This window comes from Oryzias latipes, chromosome 10, assembly GCF_053564925.1.
Source record: "Oryzias latipes strain Hd-rR chromosome 10, Olatipes_Hd-rR_3.1".
Taxonomy (NCBI): Eukaryota; Metazoa; Chordata; class Actinopteri; order Beloniformes; family Adrianichthyidae; genus Oryzias; species Oryzias latipes.
The window spans coordinates 31,730,529-31,756,409 of NC_136246.1; the positions used below are offsets into that span (position 1 = coordinate 31,730,529).

At 41.4% G+C, this 25,881-nt stretch overlaps 1 protein-coding gene and 1 long non-coding RNA gene across 2 annotated transcripts; both read left to right on the top strand.

Moving 5' to 3' along the window:
- Positions 1 to 43: 43 nt before the first annotated feature.
- Positions 44 to 24,785, top strand: LOC144994938 (uncharacterized). Its single transcript, XR_013658677.1, has 2 exons — positions 44 to 169; positions 23,094 to 24,785. It is a non-coding gene; the product is annotated as an uncharacterized LOC144994938 (long non-coding RNA).
- LOC101167631 (uncharacterized) lies at positions 1,429 to 3,986 on the top strand. Its single transcript, XM_023959492.2, has 3 exons — positions 1,429 to 1,708; positions 3,272 to 3,379; positions 3,518 to 3,986. Exons 1-3 carry the CDS (start codon positions 1,429 to 1,431, stop codon positions 3,856 to 3,858), a joined length of 729 nt encoding a protein of 242 aa, XP_023815260.2. The 3' UTR covers positions 3,859 to 3,986.
- Positions 24,786 to 25,881: the final 1,096 nt, after the last annotated feature.

Here is a 25,881-nt window from a genome sequence, read left to right on the forward strand (position 1 = left end):
CACCATCTGTACTTCAAAGGGATTGGTTGTTGCGGAAGAGCGGCTGGTCATGTGATCTCAACACCTGGGGGTGAGGGCTTTAAAATCAGAGCCAGGTGTTATTCATTGGCTGTGGTCGGCAGGATGCGGAGCTACAGGTCAATCGGTGTTCACTCTATCCGGTTTGTTTGTGAGTATTCTGCGTTTAACCCTTGTGCTATCTTAGATGACCCCACCCTTACATTGACGTGTTCTCCCTACCATGACAAAGGTGGATAAAGGTGGAAAGATTTCATGTAATCCATGGACACCAGTGAAGATCACAAATCATTGAAGAAAAAAGGTTCAGAGCACTGTCTAGTGGGTCTAGATGACCCCACTCCCAATGTTAAAGTGCCTAAGATAGAACAAGGGTTACACCTAAACTTTTGATATTTTATGGAAGTTTTCTCCTGTTGGGAAAACTTTAGAGGTTCCTAATTGGAGAACTATTAGAAGAAAGTTTAGTTGCTGAATGGCCTGAGTTTTATGTGGAGGCAAACATTTTTTTGTTTTAGATATTTTCAAATAAGTTTTTAAAACCACTAATTAATGATTAAATTATTAAACCTAACAATTTTAAAAAATCCAGTTTGGCTTTTTTCTTTAGGATTTGGGTTGCTATAGCTGCTTCCTATTTTCTTCTGTTGGATAATTCTTCTGCAGATCATCTTCCTCTCATCTCCTTTCATGGAGTTCCTCAATAGAAACGGATTCTACCGTTGGATGAAATAGAATCTGTTCATTAATATAAATATATTTCAGACTTCAAGGACTCAGACTCATTATAATAATCAGTAGTTTAGTTTTCACACCATTGATGTACGTGATCGATCCTTTCATTTGACATTTTGAAAGTGGAGCATTTTGATTGCGTTGAACATTTTGATTGCGTTGAGCATTTTGATTGCGTTGGGCATTTTGATTGCGTTGGGCATTTTGATTGCGTTGAGCATTTTGATTGCGTTGAGCATTTTGATTGCGTTGGGCATTTTGATTGCGTTGGGCATTTTGATTGCGTTGGGCATTTTGATTGCGTTGGGCATTTTGATTGCGTTGGGCATTTTGTTTGCGTTGGGCATTTTGATTGCGTTGAGCATTTTGATTGCGTTGGGCATTTTGATTGCGTTGGGCATTTTGTTTGCGTTGGGCATTTTGTTTGCGTTGGGCATTTTGATTGCGTCGGGCATTTTGATTGCGTCGGGCATTTTGATTGCGTCGGACAACTTCATTGCGTCGGACAACTTCATTGCGTCGGACAACTTCATTGCGTCGGACAACTTCATTGCGTCGGACAACTTCATTGCGTCGGACAACTTCATTGCCTTGAACAGTTTCATTGCGTTGAGCATTTTCATTGCGTTGAGCATTTACATTGCGTTGGGCTTTTTTATTGTCCTGAACATTTTCATGGCCTTGACCATTTTCATGGCCTTGACCATTTTCATGGCCTTGACCATTTTCGTGGCCTTGACCATTTTCGTGGCCTTGACCATTTTCGTGGCGTTGACCATTTTCGTGGCGTTGACCATTTTCGTGGCGTTGACCATTTTCGTGGCGTTGACCATTTTCGTGGCGTTGACCATTTTCGTGGCGTTGACCATTTTCGTGGCGTTGAGCAGTTTCATTGCGTTGAACGACTTCATTGCTTTGGACAACTTCATTGCTTTGGACAACTTCATTGTATGGGGCATTTTCATTGTATGGGGCATTTTCATTGTATGGGGCATTTTCATTGTATGGGGCATTTTCATTGTATGGGGCATTTTCATTGTATGGGGCATTTTCATTGTATGGGGCATTTTCATTGTATGGGGCATTCTCATGGCGTTGAGCATTTTTATTGCGTTGAGCATTTTCATTGCGTTGGACAACTTCATTGCGTTGGGCTTTTTTATTGTCCTGAACATTTTCATTGCTTTGAGCAAATTTTTCATTGCGTTGAGCATTTTCATTGCGTTGAGCATTTCCATTGCGTTGGGCATTTCCATTGCGTTGGGCATTTCCATTGCGTTGGGCATTTCCATTGCGTTGGACAACTTCATTGTGTTGGACAACTTCATTGCCTTGGGCTTTTTTATTGTCCTGAACATTTTCATTGCCTTGAGCAAATTTTTTTATTGCCTTGACCATTTTCATTGCGTTGAGCATTTTTATTGCGTTGAGCATTTTCATTGCGTTGTACAACTTCATTGCGTTGGGCTTTTTTATTGTCCTGAACATTTTCATTGCCTTGAGCAAATTTTTTTATTGCCTTGACCATTTTCATTGCGTTGAGCATTTTTATTGCGTTGAGCATTTTCATTGCGTTGGACAACTTCATTGCGTTGGGCTTTTTTATTGTCCTGAACATTTTCATTGCTTTGAGCAAATTTTTTATTGCGTTGAGCATTTTCATTGCGTTGAGCATTTTCATTGCGTTGAGCATTTTCATTGCGTTGAGCATTTTTATTGCGTTGAGCATTTTCATTGCGTTGGACAACTTCATTGCGTTGGGCTTTTTTATTGTCCTGAAAATTTTCATTGCTTTGAGCAAATTTTTTATTGCGTTGAGCATTTTCATTGCGTTGAGCATTTCCATTGCGTTGGGCATTTCCATTGCATTGGGCATTTCCATTGCGTTGGGCATTTCCATTGCGTTGGGCATTTTCATTGCGTTGGGCATTTCCATTGCGTTGGGCATTTTCATTGCGTTGGGCATTTTCATTGCGTTGAACGACTTCATTGCGTTGAGCACATTTTCATTGCTTTGGACGACTTCATTGCGTTGGGCTTTTTTATTGTCCTGAACATTTTCATTGCCTTGAGCAAATTTCTATTGCCTTGACCATTTTCATGGCGTTGACCATTTTCATGGTGTTGAACCGTTTCATTGCGTTGAACAACTTCATTGTGTTGGACAACTTCATTGCGTTGGGCTTTTTTATTGTCCTGAACATTTTCATTGCTTTGAGCAAATTTTTTATTGCGTTGAGCATTTTTATTGCGTTGAGCATTTTTATTGCGTTGAGCATTTTTATTGCGTTGAGCATTTCCATTGCGTTGGGCATTTCCATTGCGTTGGGCATTTCCATTGCGTTGGGCATTTCCATTGCGTTGGGCATTTTCATTGCGTTGAACGACTTCATTGCGTTGAGCACATTTTCATTGCTTTGGACAACTTCATTGCGTTGGGCTTTTTTATTGTCCTGAGCAAATTTTTTATTTCCTTGACCATTTTCATGGCGTTGAACAACTTCATTGCGTTGAACAGTTGGGCAATGTTATCTTGGCAGCAGCTTTCATCAGGACACGGACCCAACAAAGGGCTTCAACGCGGTTTCCATCAGCAAAGACGACCTGCACATCGAGTTTCTGGAAAGTATGTCGGAGCTGGTCTGTGGGTGGAGGCACCTCCACCCACCGCGACTCACTGACCTCAGGTCTAGAGTCGACGGGAGAAGGTGATTGGTCAGGTTCTAGACCATCTTTAAAAGTGTTTAAACAAGTGGTCTGTCAGTTGGAGGTAACGAGGACCTGCGGCCGTACTGGCAGAGGTACCTGTCCAAAGCCCTGCTTCTGGTGTTTGTGGTTGACTCCTCCAACCCTCAGCTGTTCCCGCTTGCAAAGAAACACCTAGACGAGCTGCTGAGTCACCGCGCCAGCCTGCCTCTGATGGTTCTGGCCAACAAGCAGGTGAGCCTGAACATGAATATAGTGAGCGGAAGTTGTCTCAAACTGCCCGTCCTTTCTTCTTCTTCTGAAACCATTGTCCTTGTCTCCACCCTCATGTGGACTCCTGCCTCCAGGATATCCCAGGTTCCTGCAGCCGTGGTTCCTGTGGTCTTTGGCGGCAGATGAAGCACAAGCGGGGTTGGATGAGGCTCCATCCGACATTGTAGATCAAATCAGGTTTTCCACACATCGGGATCAAGAGTGTCCGATGTCCTTCAACTTTTAATGAAAAGATTAAAAAAACTCAAAGGAACATCTCATCTCCTCTAGAAGGTTTCTACCCCACCTGTAATTTTTATTTTTTTCAGCTGCTCCTCCAGCGGATCGGTTTGCTCGTCTTTCCCATTGAACGTCCTGAATCGGACGACCAAACTGTCTCCAGTTCCAAGTCGTTCTGAGGGATGGCGCTGGTTGCTAAGGACTCACGTTTCTGTAGCAACAGATTCCATACAGAGATGCAATCAGTGGCTACGGAGCGGCTGCATCCAGCCTGCGAGTTCCTGGAAAACGGGGTAAATGTGTGGATGTTTGGTTCTCCTCGTGTCTGCAGGTGTCAAACCCAGATTTGGTCCATCCAACAGGTCAAGTTCTTGACAGGGAAACTGTGGGGCTTTAATTATAACTATTAACCATGCTAATATTAAAGATAAAACATTTTTGACCTCTAAATGTTATAATAAAAACCATCTTATTTACTGTATTGTTTTCCTAATCTCAGACCTAACATAGTGAACGTTACGTGAACTTTAAATAAGATATGATAAACATTTATCAATAAAGTGTCGGTTTTAAACCCAAAAGCTCCACTCTGATGTGTTTCTAGCATGTTCCTGTAGCGTTTGTATGATGTTGCTTACCTAAGCCTAAAATCGCATTTCTGAGGATTTGTTTATTCAAATCTAAGGGATTTAGGAGCAAATAATAAAATAGACATTTGAAATGGATCGTATTGCGTGGATGCTATGAATGGCTCTTTTGTCTTGGATTAATAATCCTAGTAGAACTCTTTAAAATAATAAACCCGATCTCTCCACATTTTCCGTGTCTACCATGCATTGATATACATGTACATGCTCCATGTAGCGATCACACATTCGCTGGTAGCTCCTCCCACACGCGGCTGCAGTGTCAAGCTTTAAAGAACACAATTTGTAAAAGGCGGGGCGGCACACCCCCAACAACAGGTTATAAGACAGAGCCCTGTCCATTAAGCGTCTCTCCCTGGTGTGTCCAGAGAGCTCCAGGACATAGAACTCCAACAGCCACACAGACTAACATAGTCCGCTATTCTATATTAATGAGAAGAAAAAACGCCTAACCGAAACTAAAACCGCCCAAATTATGCATACCCACCCAAAGCCATTATTACCCGCAATTTTAGAACCAAAACCGCCCAATTGGGCAGTTTGCCTTGGCAGTTTGCCAATTGGGCACTGCCCAATCTAGCAACACTGTTCCTATTTTCTTCTGTTGGATTATTGATGTTGTAAAATTGTTCAGAATGAAACAACTAAGCAGAGCCTAATTGAGTCTGAATTCTAACACCCCCCCCCCCCCCCCCACTACAACACTATTTTCTTTTCTATTTCTCATGTGAAGCCGTTCTATTTTCAGTAGGATGATGGCGCCATAAGCGCTTTGACTAAATATCTTTATCCTCAACCCTTAAAGACAGAAGTCTTTAGGATCAACCTCTAATGGCTTTTTATTTCTTTTCCTTCTCAGGAAGATCTTCAACCTGTAAGTCCTTCATGTCTTTTTTTTTCTGGCGGCAGTGCCGATCTTTCTCTCTTCTGCCAAGCGTGAATTGTTAATGTGTGCCCAATGTGACCAATGCTAAGTTTGCCCAATGCTGTGCCAAATGCTAAGTTTGCATTGGGCACAGTGAGGATGGATAAACCAAGGTTTAAGATGCACGTTGGGCAACTTAAACCTGCAGATCATCTTCCTCTCATCTCCTTTCATGGAGTTCCTCAATAGAATCAGATTCTACCGTTGGATGAAATAGAATCTGATCATGAATATAAATATATTTCACACTTAAAGGACTCATTACAACAACCAGTAGTTTAGTTTTCACACCATTGATGCAGGTGATCGATCCTTTTATTTGAAATTTTGAAAGTGGAGCATTTTTATTGCGTTGAGCACATTTTCATTGCGTTGGACAACTTCATTGCGTTGAACATTTACATTACGTTGGGTATTTTCATTGCGTTGAGCATTTTCATTGAGTTGGGCTTTTTCATTGCGCTGGACAACTTCATTGCGTTGGGCATTTCCATTGCGTTGGACAACTTCATTGCGTTGGACAACTTCATTGCGTTGGACAACTTCACTGCGTTGGGCAACTTCATTGGGTTGGGCAACTAAATTGCGTTGGGCTTTTTCATTGCCTTGGACAACTTCATTGCGTTGGGCATTTTCATTGCGTTGGGCATTTTCATTGCGTTGGGCATTTTCATTGCGTTGGGCATTTTCATTGCGTTGGGCTTTGTCATTGCGGTGAGCATTTTGATTGCGTTGAGCATTTCCATTGCATTGGACAACTTCATTGCGTTGGGCCTTTTCATTGCGTTGGGCAACTTCATTGCATTAGGCATTTTCATTGCGTTGGACAACTTCATTGTGTTGAGCACATTTTTATTGCGATGGACAACTTCATTGTGTTGGGCATTTACATTGCGTTGGGCATTTTCGTTGCCTTGAACAGTTTCATTGTCATTTTGTTGAACTTTTTCATTGCCATGGGCATTTTGATTACATTGGGCGTTTTCATTGCGTTGAGCACATTTTCATTGAGTTGAGCATTTTCATTGCGTTGGGTATTTTCATTGCGTTGGGCTTTTTCATTGCGTTGGACAACTTCATTGCGTTGAGCACATTTTTATTGAGTTGAGCATTTTCATTGCGTTGGGCTTTTTCATTGCGTTGGACAACTTCATTGCGTTGAGCACATTTTTATTGCGTTGGGCATTTACATTGCGTTGGACAACTTCATTGCGTCGGGCATTTTCATTGCGTTGGGTATTTTCATTGCGGTGGGCACATTTTTATTGCGTTGGAAAACTTCATTGTGTTGGGCATTATCATTGCGTTGGGCATTTCCATTGCGTTGGACAACTTCATTGCGGTGAGCATTTTGATTACGTTGGGCATTTACATTGCTTTGAGCACATTTTCATTGAGTTGAGCATTTTCATTGCATTGGGCTTTTTCATTGCGTTGGACAACTTCATTGCGTTGGGCACATTTTTATTGCGTTGTACAACTTCCTTGCGTTGTACAACTTCATTGCGTTGGACAGTTTCATTGCGTTGGACAGTTTCATTGCGTTGGACAGTTTCATTGCGTTGGACAGTTTCATTTCATTGCGTTGAGCACATTTTTATTGCGTTGGGCTTTTTCATTGTGTTGGACAACTTCATTGCGTCGGGCATTTTCATTGCGTTGGGTATTTTCATTGCGGTGGGCACATTTTTATTGCGTTGGAAAACTTCATTGTGTTGGGCATTATCATTGCGTTGGGCATTTCCATTGGGTTGGGCTTTTTCATTGTGTTGGACAACTTCATTGAGTTGAGCATTTTCATTGCGGTGGGCATTTTCATTGCGTTGAACACATTTTTTTTGCGTTGGACAACTTCATTGTGTTGGACAGTTTCATTGTGTTGGACAGTTTCATTTTTCTTTGCGTTGGACAGTTTCATTTCATTGCGTTGGACAGTTTCATTTCATTGCGTTGAACAGTTTCATTTCATTGCATTGGACAACTTCATTGCGTTGGACAGTTTCATTGCGTCGGGCATTTTCATTGCGTTGGGTATTTTCATTGCGGTGGGCACATTTTTATTGCGTTGGACAACTTCATTGCGTTGGGCATTATCATTGCGTTGGGCATTTCCATTGCGTTGGACAACTTCATTGCGGTGAGCATTTTGATTACGTTGGGCATTTTCATTGCTTTGAGCACATTTTCATTGAGTTGAGCATTTTCATTGCGTTGGGCTTTTTCATTGCGTTGGACAACTTCATTGCGTTGAGCACATTTTTATTGCTTTGGACAACTTCATTGCGTTGGGCATTTACATTGCGTTGGGCATTTACATTGCGTTGGGCATTTCCATTGTGTTGGACAACTTCATTGCGTTGTACAACTTCATTGCGTTGGGCATTTACATTGCGTTGGGCATTTACATTGCGTTGGGCATTTACATTGCGTTGGGCATTTACATTGCGTTGGACAGTTTCATTGTGTTGGACAGTTTCATTGCGTTGCGTTGAACAGTTTCATTACATTGCGTTGAACAGTTTCATTTCATTGCGTTGAACAGTTTCATTTCATTGCGTTGGGCATTTTCATTGCGTTGGGCATTTCCATTGCGTTGAGCATTTTCATTGAGTTGAGCATTTTCATTGCGTTGAACATTTTCATTGCGTTGGGCATTTACATTGCGTTGGACACATTTTCATTGAGTTGAGCATTTTCATTGCATTGGGCTTTTTCATTGCGTTGGACAACTTCATTGCGTTGGGCACATTTTTATTGCGTTGTACAACTTCCTTGCGTTGTACAACTTCATTGCGTTGGACAGTTTCATTGCGTTGGACAGTTTCATTGCGTTGGACAGTTTCATTGCGTTGGACAGTTTCATTTCATTGCGTTGGGCATTTCCATTGGGTTGGGCTTTTTCATTGTGTTGGAAAACTTCATTGAGTTGAGCATTTTCATTGCGGTGGGCATTTTCATTGCGTTGAACACATTTTTTTTGCGTTGGACAACTTCATTGTGTTGGACAGTTTCATTGTGTTGGACAGTTTCATTTTTCTTTGCGTTGGACAGTTTCATTTCATTGCGTTGGACAGTTTCATTTCATTGCGTTGAACAGTTTCATTTCATTGCATTGGACAACTTCATTGCGTTGGACAGTTTCATTGCGTCGGGCATTTTCATTGCGTTGGGTATTTTCATTGCGGTGGGCACATTTTTATTGCGTTGGACAACTTCATTGCGTTGGGCATTATCATTGCGTTGGGCATTTCCATTGCGTTGGACAACTTCATTGCGGTGAGCATTTTGATTACGTTGGGCATTTTCATTGCTTTGAGCACATTTTCATTGAGTTGAGCATTTTCATTGCGTTGGGCTTTTTCATTGCGTTGGACAACTTCATTGCGTTGAGCACATTTTTATTGCTTTGGACAACTTCATTGCGTTGGGCATTTACATTGCGTTGGGCATTTACATTGCGTTGGGCATTTCCATTGTGTTGGACAACTTCATTGCGTTGTACAACTTCATTGCGTTGGGCATTTACATTGCGTTGGGCATTTACATTGCGTTGGACAGTTTCATTGTTGGACAGTTTCATTGTGTTGGACAGTTTCATTGCGTTGGACAGTTTCATTTCATTGCGTTGAACAGTTTCATTTCATTGCGTTGAACAGTTTCATTTCATTGCGTTGAACAGTTTCATTTCATTGCGTTGAACAGTTTCATTTCATTGCGTTGAACAGTTTCATTTCATTGCGTTGAACAGTTTCATTTCATTGCGTTGAGCATTTTCATTGAGTTGAGCATTTTCATTGCGTTGAACATTTTCATTGCGTTGGGCATTTACATTGCGTTGGACACATTTTCATTGAGTTGAGCATTTTCATTGCGTTGGGTATTTTCATTGCGTTGGGCTTTTTCATTGCGTTGGACAACTTCATTGCGTTGAGCACATTTTTATTGCGTTGGAAAGTTTCATTGTCATTGTGTTGAACTTTTTCATTGCCTTGGGCATTTTGATTACATTGGGCGTTTTCATTGCGTTGAGCACATTTTTATTGCGTTGGGCATGTAAATTGCGTTGGACAACTTCATTGCAATGGACAACTTCATTGCGTTGGACAACTTCATTGCGTTGGACAACTTCATTGCGTTGGACAGTTTCATTGTCATTGTGTTGAACTTTTTCATTGCCTTGGGCATTTTGATTACATTGGGCGTTTTCATTGCGTTGAGCACATTTTCATTGAGTTGAGCATTTTCATTGCATTGGGTATTTTCATTGCGTTGGGCATTTACATTGCGTTGGGCATTTACATTGCGTTGGACGACTTCATTGTGTTGGACAGTTTCATTGTGTTGGACAGTTTCATTGCGTTGGACAACTTCATTGCGGTGAGCATTTTGATTGCGTTGGACAACTTCATTGCGGTGAGCATTTTGATTGCGTTGGACAACTTCATTGCGTTGGGCACATTTTCATTGCGTCGGGCATTTTCATTGCGTCGGGCATTTTCATTGCGGTGGGTATTTTCATCGCGGTGGGCACATTTATATTGCGTTGGACAACTTCATTGCGTTGGGCATTATCATTGTGTTGGGCATTTCCATTACGTTGGACAACTTCATTGCGGTGAGCATTTTGATTACGTTGGGCATTTTCATTGCTTTGAGCACATTTTCATTGAGTTGAGCATTTTCATTGCGTTGGGTATTTTCATTGCGTTGAGCACATTTTCATTGAGTTGAGCATTTTCAATGCGTTGGGTATTTTCATTGCGTTGGGTATTTTCATTGCGTTGGACAGTTTCATTGCGTCGGACAGTTTCATTCGTTTCATTCGTTGGGCATTTTCATTGAGTTGGGCATTTCCATTGCGTTGGACAACTTCATTGCGGTGAGCATTTTGATTGCGTTGAGCATTTCCATTGCGTTGGACAACTTCATTGCGTTGGGCTTTTTCATTGCGTTGGGCATTATCATTGCGTTGGGCATTTCCATTGTGTTGGACAACTTCATTGCGGTGAGCACATTTTCATTGCGTTGGACAAATTTATTGCGTAGGGCTTTTTCATTGTGTTGGGCAACTTCATTGCGTTGGGCATTATCATTGCGTTGGGCATTTCCATTGTGTTGGACAACTTCATTGCGGTGAGCATTTTGATTACGTTGGGCATTTTCATTGCTTTTAGCACATTTTCATTGAGTTGAGCATTGTCATTGTGTTGGGTATTTTCATTGCGGTGGGCATTTTCATTGCGTTGGACAACTTCATTGCGTTGAGCACATTTTTATTGCGTTGGACAACTTCATTGCGTTGGACAGTTTCATTGCGTTGGGCATTTACATTGCGTTGGGCATTTCCATTGTGTTGGACAACTTCATTGCGTTGGACAACTTCATTGCGTTGGACAACTTCATTGCGTTGGGCATTTACATTGCGTTGGGCATTTACATTGCGTTGGGCATTTACATTGCGTTGGACAGTTTCATTGTTGGACAGTTTCATTGTGTTGGACAGTTTCATTGCGTTGGACAGTTTCATTTCATTGCGTTGAACAGTTTCATTTCATTGCGTTGAACAGTTTCATTTCATTGCGTTGAACAGTTTCATTTCATTGCGTTGAACAGTTTCATTTCATTGCGTTGAACAGTTTCATTACATTGCGTTGAACAGTTTCATTTCATTGCGTTGAACAGTTTCATTTCATTGCGTTGAACAGTTTCATTTCATTGCGTTGAGCAGTTTCATTTCATTGAGTTGGGCATTTCCATTGCGTTGGGCAACTTCATTGAGTTGAGCATTTTCATTGCGTTGAACATTTTCATTGCGTTGTCCATTTACATTGCGTTGGGCATTTACATTGCGTTGGACAACTTCATTGCGTTGGACAACTTCATTGCGTTGGAAAGTTTCATTGTCATTGTGTTGAACTTTTTCATTGCCTTGGGCATTTTGATTACATTGGGCGTTTTCATTGCATTGAGCACATTTTTATTGCGTTGGGCATGTAAATTGCGTTGGACAACTTCATTGCAATGGACAACTTCATTGCGTTGGACAACTACATTGCGTTGGACAACTTCATTGCGTTGGACAGTTTCATTGTCATTGTGTTGAACTTTTTCATTGCCTTGGGCATTTTGATTACATTGGGCGTTTTCATTGCGTTGAGCACATTTTCATTGAGTTGAGCATTTTCATTGCATTGGGTATTTTCATTGCGTTGGGCATTTTCATTGCGTTGGGCTTTTTCAATGCGTTGGGTATTTTCATTGCGTTGGGTATTTTCATTGCGTTGGACAGTTTCATTGCGTCGGACAGTTTCATTCGTTTCATTCGTTGGGCATTTTCATTGAGTTGGGCATTTCCATTGCGTTGGACAACTTCATTGCGGTGAGCATTTTGATTGCGTTGAGCATTTCCATTGCGTTGGACAACTTCATTGCGTTGGGCTTTTTCATTGCGTTGGGCATTATCATTGCGTTGGGCATTTCCATTGTGTTGGACAACTTCATTGCGGTGAGCACATTTTCATTGCGTTGGACAAATTTATTGCGTAGGGCTTTTTCATTGTGTTGGGCAACTTCATTGCGTTGGGCATTATCATTGCGTTGGGCATTTCCATTGTGTTGGACAACTTCATTGCGGTGAGCATTTTGATTACGTTGGGTATTTTCATTGCTTTTAGCACATTTTCATTGAGTTGAGCATTGTCATTGTGTTGGGTATTTTCATTGCGGTGGGCATTTTCATTGCGTTGGACAACTTCATTGCGTTGAGCACATTTTTATTGCGTTGGACAACTTCATTGCGTTGGACAGTTTCATTGCGTTGGGCATTTACATTGCGTTGGGCATTTCCATTGTGTTGGACAACTTCATTGCGTTGGACAACTTCATTGCGTTGGACAACTTCATTGCGTTGGGCATTTACATTGCGTTGGGCATTTACATTGCGTTGGGCATTTACATTGCGTTGGACAGTTTCATTGTTGGACAGTTTCATTGTGTTGGACAGTTTCATTGCGTTGGACAGTTTCATTTCATTGCGTTGAACAGTTTCATTTCATTGCGTTGAACAGTTTCATTTCATTGCGTTGAACAGTTTCATTACATTGCGTTGAACAGTTTCATTTCATTGCGTTGAACAGTTTCATTTCATTGCGTTGAACAGTTTCATTTCATTGCGTTGAGCAGTTTCATTTCATTGAGTTGGGCATTTCCATTGCGTTGGGCAACTTCATTGAGTTGAGCATTTTCATTGCGTTGAACATTTTCATTGCGTTGTCCATTTACATTGCGTTGGGCATTTACATTGCGTTGGACAACTTCATTGCGTTGGACAACTTCATTGCGTTGGAAAGTTTCATTGTCATTGTGTTGAACTTTTTCATTGCCTTGGGCATTTTGATTACATTGGGCGTTTTCATTGCATTGAGCACATTTTTATTGCGTTGGGCATGTAAATTGCGTTGGACAACTTCATTGCAATGGACAACTTCATTGCGTTGGACAACTTCATTGCGTTGGACAACTTCATTGCGTTGGACAGTTTCATTGTCATTGTGTTGAACTTTTTCATTGCCTTGGGCATTTTGATTACATTGGGCGTTTTCATTGCGTTGAGCACATTTTCATTGAGTTGAGCATTTTCATTGCATTGGGTATTTTCATTGCGTTGGGCATTTTCATTGCGTTGGGCATTATCATTGCGTTGGGCATTTCCATTGCGTTGGACAACTTCATTGCGGTGAGCATTTTGATTACGTTGGGCATTTTCATTGCTTTGAGCACATTTTCATTGAGTTGAGCATTTTCATTGCGTTGGGCTTTTTCATTGCGTTGGACAACTTCATTGCGTTGAGCACATTTTTATTGCTTTGGACAACTTCATTGCGTTGGGCATTTACATTGCGTTGGGCATTTACATTGCGTTGGGCATTTCCATTGTGTTGGACAACTTCATTGCGTTGTACAACTTCATTGCGTTGGGCATTTACATTGCGTTGGGCATTTACATTGCGTTGGACAGTTTCATTGTTGGACAGTTTCATTGTGTTGGACAGTTTCATTGCGTTGGACAGTTTCATTTCATTGCGTTGAACAGTTTCATTTCATTGCGTTGAACAGTTTCATTTCATTGCGTTGAACAGTTTCATTTCATTGCGTTGAACAGTTTCATTTCATTGCGTTGAACAGTTTCATTTCATTGCGTTGAACAGTTTCATTTCATTGCGTTGAACAGTTTCATTTCATTGCGTTGAGCATTTTCATTGAGTTGAGCATTTTCATTGCGTTGAACATTTTCATTGCGTTGGGCATTTACATTGCGTTGGACACATTTTCATTGAGTTGAGCATTTTCATTGCGTTGGGTATTTTCATTGCGTTGGGCTTTTTCATTGCGTTGGACAACTTCATTGCGTTGAGCACATTTTTATTGCGTTGGAAAGTTTCATTGTCATTGTGTTGAACTTTTTCATTGCCTTGGGCATTTTGATTACATTGGGCGTTTTCATTGCGTTGAGCACATTTTTATTGCGTTGGGCATGTAAATTGCGTTGGACAACTTCATTGCAATGGACAACTTCATTGCGTTGGACAACTTCATTGCGTTGGACAACTTCATTGCGTTGGACAGTTTCATTGTCATTGTGTTGAACTTTTTCATTGCCTTGGGCATTTTGATTACATTGGGCGTTTTCATTGCGTTGAGCACATTTTCATTGAGTTGAGCATTTTCATTGCATTGGGTATTTTCATTGCGTTGGGCATTTACATTGCGTTGGGCATTTACATTGCGTTGGACGACTTCATTGTGTTGGACAGTTTCATTGTGTTGGACAGTTTCATTGCGTTGAACAGTTTCATTTCATTGCGTTGAACAGTTTCATTTCATTGCGTTGGGCATTTTCATTGCGTTGGGAATTTCCATTGCGTTGGACAACTTCATTGCGGTGAGCATTTTGATTGCGTTGGACAACTTCATTGCGGTGAGCATTTTGATTGCGTTGGACAACTTCATTGCGTTGGGCACATTTTCATTGCGTCGGGCATTTTCATTGCGTCGGGCATTTTCATTGCGGTGGGTATTTTCATCGCGGTGGGCACATTTATATTGCGTTGGACAACTTCATTGCGTTGGGCATTATCATTGTGTTGGGCATTTCCATTACGTTGGACAACTTCATTGCGGTGAGCATTTTGATTACGTTGGGCATTTTCATTGCTTTGAGCACATTTTCATTGAGTTGAGCATTTTCATTGCGTTGGGTATTTTCATTGCGTTGAGCACATTTTCATTGAGTTGAGCATTTTCAATGCGTTGGGTATTTTCATTGCGTTGGGTATTTTCATTGCGTTGGACAGTTTCATTGCGTCGGACAGTTTCATTCGTTTCATTCGTTGGGCATTTTCATTGAGTTGGGCATTTCCATTGCGTTGGACAACTTCATTGCGGTGAGCATTTTGATTGCGTTGAGCATTTCCATTGCGTTGGACAACTTCATTGCGTTGGGCTTTTTCATTGCGTTGGGCATTATCATTGCGTTGGGCATTTCCATTGTGTTGGACAACTTCATTGCGGTGAGCACATTTTCATTGCGTTGGACAAATTTATTGCGTAGGGCTTTTTCATTGTGTTGGGCAACTTCATTGCGTTGGGCATTATCATTGCGTTGGGCATTTCCATTGTGTTGGACAACTTCATTGCGGTGAGCATTTTGATTACGTTGGGCATTTTCATTGCTTTTAGCACATTTTCATTGAGTTGAGCATTGTCATTGTGTTGGGTATTTTCATTGCGGTGGGCATTTTCATTGCGTTGGACAACTTCATTGCGTTGAGCACATTTTTATTGCGTTGGACAACTTCATTGCGTTGGACAGTTTCATTGCGTTGGGCATTTACATTGCGTTGGGCATTTCCATTGTGTTGGACAACTTCATTGCGTTGGACAACTTCATTGCGTTGGACAACTTCATTGCGTTGGGCATTTACATTGCGTTGGGCATTTACATTGCGTTGGGCATTTACATTGCGTTGGACAGTTTCATTGTTGGACAGTTTCATTGTGTTGGACAGTTTCATTGCGTTGGACAGTTTCATTTCATTGCGTTGAACAGTTTCATTTCATTGCGTTGAACAGTTTCATTTCATTGCGTTGAACAGTTTCATTTCATTGCGTTGAACAGTTTCATTTCATTGCGTTGAACAGTTTCATTACATTGCGTTGAACAGTTTCATTTCATTGCGTTGAACAGTTTCATTTCATTGCGTTGAACAGTTTCATTTCATTGCGTTGAGCAGTTTCATTTCATTGAGTTGGGCATTTCCATTGCGTTGGGCAACTTCATTGAGTTGAGCATTTTCATTGCGTTGAACATTTTCATTGCGTTGTCCATTTACATTGCGTTGGGCATTTACATTGCGTTGGACAACTTCATTGCGTTGGACAACTTCATTGCGTTGGAAAGTTTCATTGTCATTGTGTTGAACTTTTTCATTGCCTTGGGCATTTTGATTACATTGGGCGTTTTCATTGCATTGAGCACATTTTTATTGCGTTGGGCATGTAAATTGCGTTGGACAACTTCATTGCAATGGACAACTTCATTGCGTTGGACAACTTCATTGCGTTGGACAACTTCATTGCGTTGGACAGTTTCATTGTCATTGTGTTGAACTTTTTCATTGCCTTGGGCATTTTGATTACATTGGGCGTTTTCATTGCGTTGAGCACATTTTCATTGAGTTGAGCATTTTCATTGCATTGGGTATTTTCATTGCGTTGGGCATTTTCATTGCGTTGGGCTTTTTCATTGCGTTGGACAACGTCATTGCGTTGGGCATTTACATTGCGTTGGGCATTTACATTGCGTTGGGCACATTTTCATTGAGTTGAGCATTTTCATTGCGTTGGACAACTTCATTGCGTTGGACAACTTCATTGCGTTGAGCACATTTTTATTGCGTTGAACAACTTCATTGCGTTGGGCATTTACATTGCGTTGGGCATTTACATTGCGTTGGGCATTTACATTGTGTTGGACAACTTCATTGCGTTGGACAACTTCATTGCGTTGGACAACTTCATTGCGTTGGACAACTTCATTGCGTTGGGCATTTACATTGCGTTGGGCATTTACATTGCGTTGGACAGTTTCATTGTTGGACAGTTTCATTGTGTTGGACAGTTTCATTGCGTTGGACAGTTTCATTTCATTGCGTTGAACAGTTTCATTTCATTGCGTTGAACAGTTTCATTTCATTGCGTTGAACAGTTTCATTACATTGCGTTGAACAGTTTCATTTCATTGCGTTGAACAGTTTCATTTCATTGCGTTGAACAGTTTCATTTCATTGCGTTGAACAGTTTCATTTCATTGCGTTGAACAGTTTCATTTCATTGCGTTGGGCATTTCCATTGCGTTGGACAACTTCATTGCGTTGGGCATTTACATTGCGTTGGGCATTTTCATTGCGTTGGGCATTTACATTGCGTTGGGCATTTACATTGCGTTGGGTATTTTCATTGCGTTGGGCTTTTTCATTGCGTTGGACAACTTCATTGCGTTGAGCACATTTTTATTGCGTTGGGCATTTACATTATGTTGGGCATTTACATTGCGTTGGACAACTTCATTGCGTTGGACAACTTCATTGCGTTGGAAAGTTTCATTGTCATTGTGTTGAACTTTTTCATTGCCTTGGGCATTTTGATTACATTGGGCGTTTTCATTGCATTGAGCACATTTTTATTGCGTTGGGCATGTAAATTGCGTTGGACAACTTCATTGCGTTGGACAACTTCATTGCGTTGGACAACTTCATTGCGTTGGACAGTTTCATTGTCATTGTGTTGAACTTTTTCATTGCCTTGGGCATTTTGATTACATTGGGCGTTTTCATTGCGTTGAGCATTTTCATTTCATTGCGTTGAACAGTTTCATTTCATTGCGTTGAACAGTTTCATTTCATTGCGTTGAACAGTTTCATTTCATTGCGTTGGGCATTTCCATTGCGTTGGGCAACTTCATTGAGTTGAGCATTTTCATTGCGTTGAACATTTTCATTGCGTTGGGCATTTACATTGCGTTGGGCATTTACATTGCGTTGGGTATTTTCATTGCGTTGGGCATTTTCATTGCGTTGGGCTTTTTCATTGCGTTGGACAACTTCATTGCGTTGAACAACGTCATTGCGTTGGGCATTTACATTGCGTTGGGCATTTACATTGCGTTGGGCATTTACATTGCGTTGGGCATTTACATTGCGTTGGGCATTTACATTGCGTTGGACAACTTCATTGTGTTGGACAGTTTCATTGTGTTAGACAGTTTCATTGCGTTGAACAGTTTCATTTCATTGCGTTGAACAGTTTCATTTTCATTGCGTCGGGCATTTTCATTGCGTCGGGCATTTTCATTGCGTCGGGCATTTTCATTGCGTTGGGCATTTTCATTGCGTCGGGCATTTTCATTGCGGTGGGTATTTTCATCGCGGTGGGCACATTTTCATTGCGTTGGGTATTTTCATTGCGTTGGGTATTTTCATTGCGTTGGGCATTATCATTGTGTTGGGCATTTCCATTACGTTGGACAACTTCATTGCGGTGAGCATTTTGATTACGTTGGGCATTTTCATTGCTTTGAGCACATTTTCATTGAGTTGAGCATTTTCATTGCGTTGGGTATTTTCATTGCGTTGAGCACATTTTCATTGCGTTGGGTATTTTCATTGCGTTGGGTATTTTCATTGCGTTGGACAGTTTCATTGCGTCGGACAGTTTCATTCGTTTCATTCGTTGGGCATTTTCATTGAGTTGGGCATTTCCATTGCGTTGGACAACTTCATTGCGGTGAGCATTTTGATTGCGTTGAGCATTTCCATTGCGTTGGACAACTTCATTGCGTTGGGCTTTTTCATTGCGTTGGGCATTATCATTGCGTTGGGCATTTCCATTGTGTTGGACAACTTCATTGCGGTGAGCACATTTTCATTGCGTTGGACAAATTTATTGCGTTGGGTATTTTCATTGCGTTGAGCACATTTTCATTGCGTTGGGTATTTTCATTGCGTTGGGTATTTTCATTGCGTTGGGCTTTTTCATTGTGTTGGACAACTTCATTACGGTGAGCACATTTTCATTGCGTTGGACAAATTTATTGCGTTGGGCTTTTTCATTGTGTTGGGCATTTTTATTGTGTTGGACAACTTCATTGCGGTGAGCATTTTGATTACGTTGGGCATTTTCATTGCTTTGAGCACATTTTCATTGAGTTGAGCATTTTCATTGCGTTGGGTATTTTCATTGCGTTGAGCACATTTTCATTGCGTTGGGTATTTTCATTGCGTTGGGTATTTTCATTGCGTTGGGCTTTTTCATTGTGTTGGACAACTTCATTACGGTGAGCACATTTTCATTGCGTTGGACAAATTTATTGCGTTGGGCATTTACATTGCGTTGGACAACTTCATTGCGTTGGACAACTTCATTGTGTTGGACAGTTTCATTGCGTTGAACAGTTTCATTGGGTTGAACAGTTTCATTTCATTGCGTTGGGCATTTTCATTGCGTTGGGCATTTCCATTGCGTTGGACAACTTCATTGCGGTGAGCATTTTGATTGCGTTCGGCTTTTTCATTGCGTTGGGCAACTTCATTGCGTTTGGCATTATCATTGCGTTGGGCATTTTGATTACGTTGGGCATTTTCATTGCTTTTAGCACATTTTCATTGAGTTGAGCATTGTCATTGTGTTGGGTATTTTCATTGCGGTGGGCATTTTCATTGCGTTGGACAACTTCATTGCGTTGAGCACATTTTTATTGCGTTGGACAACTTCATTGCGTTGGACAGTTTCATTGCGTCGGGCATTTTCATTGCGTTGGGTATTTTCATTGCGGTGGGCACATTTTTATTGCGTTTGACAACTTCATTGCGTTGGGCATTATCATTGCGTTGGGCATTTCCATTGCGTTGGACAACTTCATTGCGGTGAGCATTTTGATTACGTTGGGCATTTTCATTGCTTTGAGCACATTTTCATTGAGTTGAGCATTTTCATTGCGTTGGGCTTTTTCATTGCGTTGGACAACTTCATTGCGTTGAGCACATTTTTATTGCGTTGAACAACTTCATTGCGTTGGGCATTTACATTGCGTTGGGCATTTACATTGCGTTGGACAGTTTCATTGTTGGACAGTTTCATTGTGTTGGACAGTTTCATTGTGTTGGACAGTTTCATTGCGTTGGACAGTTTCATTTCATTGCGTTGAACAGTTTCATTTCATTGCGTTGGGCATTTTCATTTCATTGCGTTGGGCATTTTCATTGCGTTGGGAATTTCCATTGCGTTGGACAACTTCATTGCGGTGAGCATTTTGATTGCGTTGGACAACTTCATTGCGTCGGGCATTTTCATTGCGTCGGGCATTTTCATTGCGGTGGGTATTTTCATCGCGGTGGGCACATTTATATTGCGTTGGACAACTTCATTGCGTTGGGCATTATCATTGTGTTGGGCATTTCCATTACGTTGGACAACTTCATTGCGGTGAGCATTTTGATTACGTTGGGCATTTTCATTGCTTTGAGCACATTTTCATTGAGTTGAGCATTTTCATTGCGTTGGGTATTTTCATTGCGTTGAGCGCATTTTCATTGAGTTGAGCATTTTCATTGCGTTGGGTATTTTCATTGCGTTGGGTATTTTCATTGCGTTGGACAGTTTCATTGCGTCGGACAGTTTCATTCGTTTCATTCGTTGGGCATTTTCATTGAGTTGGGCATTTCCATTGCGTTGGACAACTTCATTGCGGTGAGCATTTTGATTGCGTTGGGCATTTCCATTGCGTTGGACAACTTCATTGCGGTGAGCACATTTTCATTGCGTTGGACAAATTTATTGCGTTGGGCTTTTTCATTGTGTTGGGCAACTTCATTGCGTTGGGCATTATCATTGCGTTGGGCATTTCCATTGTGTTGGACAACTTCATTGCGGTGAGCATTTTGATTACGTTGGGCATTTTCATTGCTTTTAGCACATTTTCATTGAGTTGAGCATTGTCATTGCGTTGGGTATTTTCATTGCGGTGGGCATTTTCATTGCGTTGGACAACTTCATTGCGTTGGACAACTTCATTGCGGTGAGCATTTTGATTGCGTTGAGCATTTCCATTGCGTTGGACAACTTCATTGCGTTGGGCTTTTTCATTGTGTTGGACAACTTCATTACGGTGAGCACATTTTCATTGCGTTGGGCATTTTCATTGTTTTGGGCATTTACATTGCGTTGAACAGTTTCATTGGGTTGAACAGTTTCATTTCATTGCGTTGGGCATTTCCATTGCGTTGGACAACTTCATTGCGGTGAGCATTTTGATTGCGTTCGGCTTTTTCATTGCGTTGGGCAACTTCATTGTGTTGGGCATTATCATTGCGTTGGGCATTTCCATTGTGTTGGACAACTTCATTGCGGTGAGCATTTTGATTACGTTGGGCATTTTCATTGCTTTTAGCACATTTTCATTGAGTTGAGCATTGTCATTGTGTTGGGTATTTTCATTGCGGTGGGCATTTTCATTGCGTTGGACAACTTCATTGCGTTGAGCACATTTTTATTGCGTTGGACAACTTCATTGTGTTGGGCATTTACATTGAGTTGGGCATTTTCGTTGCCTTGAACAGTTTCATTGTCATTGTGTTGAACTTTTTCATTGCCTTGGGCCTTTTGATTACATTGGGCGTTTTCATTGCGTTGAGCATTTTCATTGCGTTGAACATTTTGACCCTCAACTAAGCAGTCCGTGACAAACTTATGAAAAGGTTAGCTGTTTAGTGTAACATACTTAAAAAACCCTAGAATTGTATATTTTACTGGGTGATGTAAGGTGATGTCAAATATGTACAGAAACAAATATTAAATGCGAATGAACAAAATAGAATGAGTTGCAATGAGCGCAGCATAATAGTGTCATTGCACAGATGCATAGTAGTCAGTAAATTAGCGTTTGTAAAAAGTCAAAGTGGGGTGTCGTTGGAAGTAAGTGAAAGGAGTGAAATTGTAAACCTGTTTGCAGATGCAGTTTTGTTTTTACCCCTGACTCTTTGTCTCCCTCTTCTGGCCACTGCTGCTGTTTTGTCTGTGGTGTGAACTAGAGCCCTGCGCGGGACTATTTTCTTCATCCCGCTCCCGCCCGCTGAATTTTTGACCAATCCCGCCCGCTCCCGCAACGTATGCGTTACACTCCCGCCCGCTCCCGCAATATGTATGTCCACTCCCGCCCGCACCCGCAAAACTCAGAGAATTTAGTCCCGCACAGTAATAGAGATGCATTGATTTTGTATCGTCCCCCGTCCCGCAGGAAAAAAAACACGTATTTTTATTGATATTATTAAAGAGATTCATGTCCTCCTCCAGCCTCATCTTTTGATGCATTCCTCTTGTGTAATGTGCAACTTAAATATTAAATATATTTTCACAAATCCTGTTCTGTTAAAAGTGTGCTTGTGTGCGCGCGCAGACAGACGGCCTGAAGCGCGCTCTTAGTAAGAGGCGGGGCGGGGCGCACCCCCAACAACAGGTTAGATGACAGAGGCCATTGGGCGTCTCTACCTGATGCCTTCACGGAGCTTCAGTACATAAGAATCCAACAGCCGCTCAGCCTAACGTAGTCTGCTAATATATATTCATGAGATATTCATGGCAGCACTGATCCCGCGGGGTTTATTTTTTGCCGCCCGCTCCCGCCCGCAGCACAATTCAAACCGCCCAATCCCGCGAGATTTGGGTTGGGTCCCGCGGGACCCGGCGGGACCCGATCCCAATGCAGCCCTCTAGTGTGAACGTAGCGTTTGTGTTGGTATTATAAACACATTTCACACAAAAAACAAAAAGACTACCTTTATTTTTAATTATATGCATCTAAATTTAGATTATATCTAATTCAAACAGTCTGTATTATCTGAAGCCTTTTCTTTGCAGTGTTTCTCTTTATACAGAGGGGGGTGTTTCTGTGTGGAGATGTTGCTCTTCAAAACAGCTTAACACCGAGCAGGTAATGTTTACCTGGTCAGAGCTTGTAGTATTGCCCACTTTCACACATTCCCTCCATAAAGACCTTCTCCTGGTGCAGTTAGGTTTGATCCTCATCACAGGTTCTTGTTCTTCGTCTTTTCTGTTTTAGAAACTTCTGAAACACAGTTCAGCCAACGACCTGAAATTTCTCCATGGTCCACAAAGGGGACAAGCCAATCAGTGACTGCCGGTCTTGGTGGTAACTCGAATGAAGTTCACCAGCGCAAAGGCTTGCTCCTCCTACCAACATCACATGATCAGGATCTGAACAGTTTTTGGTTTTTCTTTTATTTCTAGAGTAGCCGCAGAAATCCAGTTCTAGAGATTGAGTCTTTTATTAAAACGTTCTCAACGTTTGCTGATCCTTGAAGAAGCAGAACTTTGGGATTTACCTGCTTGTTTTTGACGCTGATCTGTTTTTCAGTGGCTCCACGTCATCAGTGACACTCGGCCATTGTTCTCCCATTCTGTTGTCTGGAATAACCGAGCTTCAGTTTCCCCTGCAGGGAAGATGAGGAGGCCAGCTTCCCCAGTAAAACATCCTTCCTCCGAGACGTTCCACTACCAAAACATTGTGCGCTTGTCGACACCCAAAGCCAGGAGCCGGAGTCTGCAGGAAGTTTCTGATTGGAGGCCAAAGCAGTGGCGTTTCCTACAGCTTCTCATCCTCTGAAGAGCCTCAGGTTTGAGGAAAGAACAGCAGATGAATCTCCAGATCGACATTTTACTGCATGTTGTTGCTGTTGTTTTTGTTTTCCCTTTGTTTTCCATCATTCTTTCTAGAGAACGATGAACCGACAGATAAAATGTCTCCATAGGAGAGACTTTTTAATCCCCCTCTTCTCTGGACTTAAGCTGGACTCTTTTTTTTTTTTTTTTTTTTTTTTTTTTTTTTTATCTTTCCCCTTCTTGTTTTATTTATTTTTTTATCCATAACTTATTTTGCTGAAAAGCTTTGGATCCTGTTTGACTCCATATAAGAGGTCAGGGTTCTTTAAAATAACCAAGGTGCAAATGCCAAAAGTTTTGTTGAATTTGACCTCAAGAGGCCGCAAACTTGAATAAAAAAATAAAAAAACTCCCCTTTTAACATCTACAAATTTAATCTCCTCCAAGGGGAATTCAATCCATCACCTCTTAGCTCCTCCCACCTCCAGCCTCTTTGGGAGGATTCTTTAGAAAAAATGTTGATTAAAACTTGTGGATTTTGAACGGCGTGAGTGTGGCGGGCTGGCTAAAGGGGCGTTCCCCTGTGGCTCGTGAAAATGCGATAGACGACTCCAGCTGAACAAAACAATATGAACATATTAGGAATGTGGGCGTGGTTAACAAAAAGCCTCACTTGACAAGGAAACCCAATAATTTATGTCTGGCGACCAAAAAAAGAAATAGATTCGCTCTCTCTATTCAAAAAAATAAAGTTCATGTATTAAGTTTATTTACCATCAACCGGCAAAGTTGAAGGAAAAAAAATTGAGCTGCGGTGGTGCAGTGGTTAGCACCGTCACCTCAAAGTGATTCAAATCCCAGCTGGGACCCCTCTGTGGCGTTAATATGTCTGCCTTTTCCCAGATTTAGACTCTGGCATCACGTAACCCTGAAAGAAATAAAGCGCGTACAAATTTTTAGATAAAATTCTTCATCACATTCATCTATCATCTGTGCTTTTCCAATCACACATATTCTTCCTGCAGCTGCATCTCAAACTGATGCAGAGATTCTGCATCTGTTTGAGGAATACTCTTCATCTTCAGCTCTTCTGACCGGACTTTGCTGCAGATTTACAGCCTCACATACAAAAGCAGCGTTTGATCGTAGAGAGCACGACCCGTTAAAGGCTCTGGTCCAACACTAACGTCTCCAGGCAGACTGAGGAAGCCAGCATCTGTTTTTTCAGCATCAGACTGTGGGAGAGCAACACAATAGATGTTATTGTGTGACGTTCAGGACCTCCAGGATGCAGGAAACCCCAGAAGTCTTTTTATAAACCCTGAAGTTGTTCCTGATGGTAGGAAGAGGGATGCAAGTTTCTGCATTCTAGATATTCAAACTATTATTTTTTTGCTTCAATAAATAGGATTAATCCTTTAATCTACCACAACGCTCAACAGAAGTAATCTGATGCTATTAAATTCTGGAAGGGAAAACTTCTGAGTTCATGTTTCTGCAGCTGTTTCCTAAAATAAGATAAAAACAAATATAAGAATGAAAACAAGTAAACTGTCTTTATCATGGAAACAAATGGGTAAAGGAAAAACTTAAGAGATTTACGTCTAAGCTCTAATCAGAACATTTGACTTAACGGTTAACAATTTGCTGAAATAAAATGACTTTTTAATGTCTTTTAAATGTTTGCACAAAAATGTGAAATTTAACAGTAAAATTGTAAATATGTTCAATATTTGAGATTTATTTTTGAAAAATAAATCTTTTGGCTGAAACTTAAACCATGAAGCTGTTGTCTTCCCTGTTTCAGTTCATTTTTATTTAATAGATTAGTTACTGCAGCATCTATACCATGAAAAGAACAAAGGCACAGCTCCACTTTAGGTCTCCTCTGGACTTGAACATTTGAATTTAGCTGCAGGTTCGTCAGATTCCCTTCCTTTGGTGCAGAGCGTTGCTTCTGTGGTTTCCATGGCTGCCATCAACGCTGGAGTTTCTTTCTGACTGTCAGCTGTTGCTGCCTCGACTAAAGGAGAGCAGCATCTGTCTGCAGCTGGAACGACCGCAGGAACCCGTCTGGACTGTAGGAGCTTCCTGAATGGGTTGTCAGGCAGGTTTCCCGTGGAAATCAAGGACAAAAGAAAACATGAAACTTTAAATCTGCAGATTTATGCTCCTATTTGTCCGGAGATTTGAGGGGATGATTTGATCTTCAAGTTACTCTAATATTCCTTTTATCCCCCCCCCCATTCCATGAACTTTTTTACTTCTGAAGTCATGAAATCTTCTCCCTTCTTCCGGTTTCCATGGCAACAAAGAAAGCCTCAGCCACTGCTCCCCTGAAGGTCCCCTGAAGCGGCTCCAAAGCAGCTCTCCAAGGAGTACCTTCCACCCAGAGAGCTGGAGTAGATCCAGGCTTTTATCTTCACTCAAACCAAACCAGCAAACCACCACAAAATAGGGGAAATTTAGCCCCAAAGCTGATTATTAGAGCAGCTCTCGGAGTTTAACTATGATGCCTCTGATGTTTGGTCGGCACAAAGGAGTCCTGCCGGGAATAAAACTGTCTGTGGATTGAACCGGTCTGTGGATTGTTGTTTGGCAGCCGTGTGTGTTCGAAACTCTGCT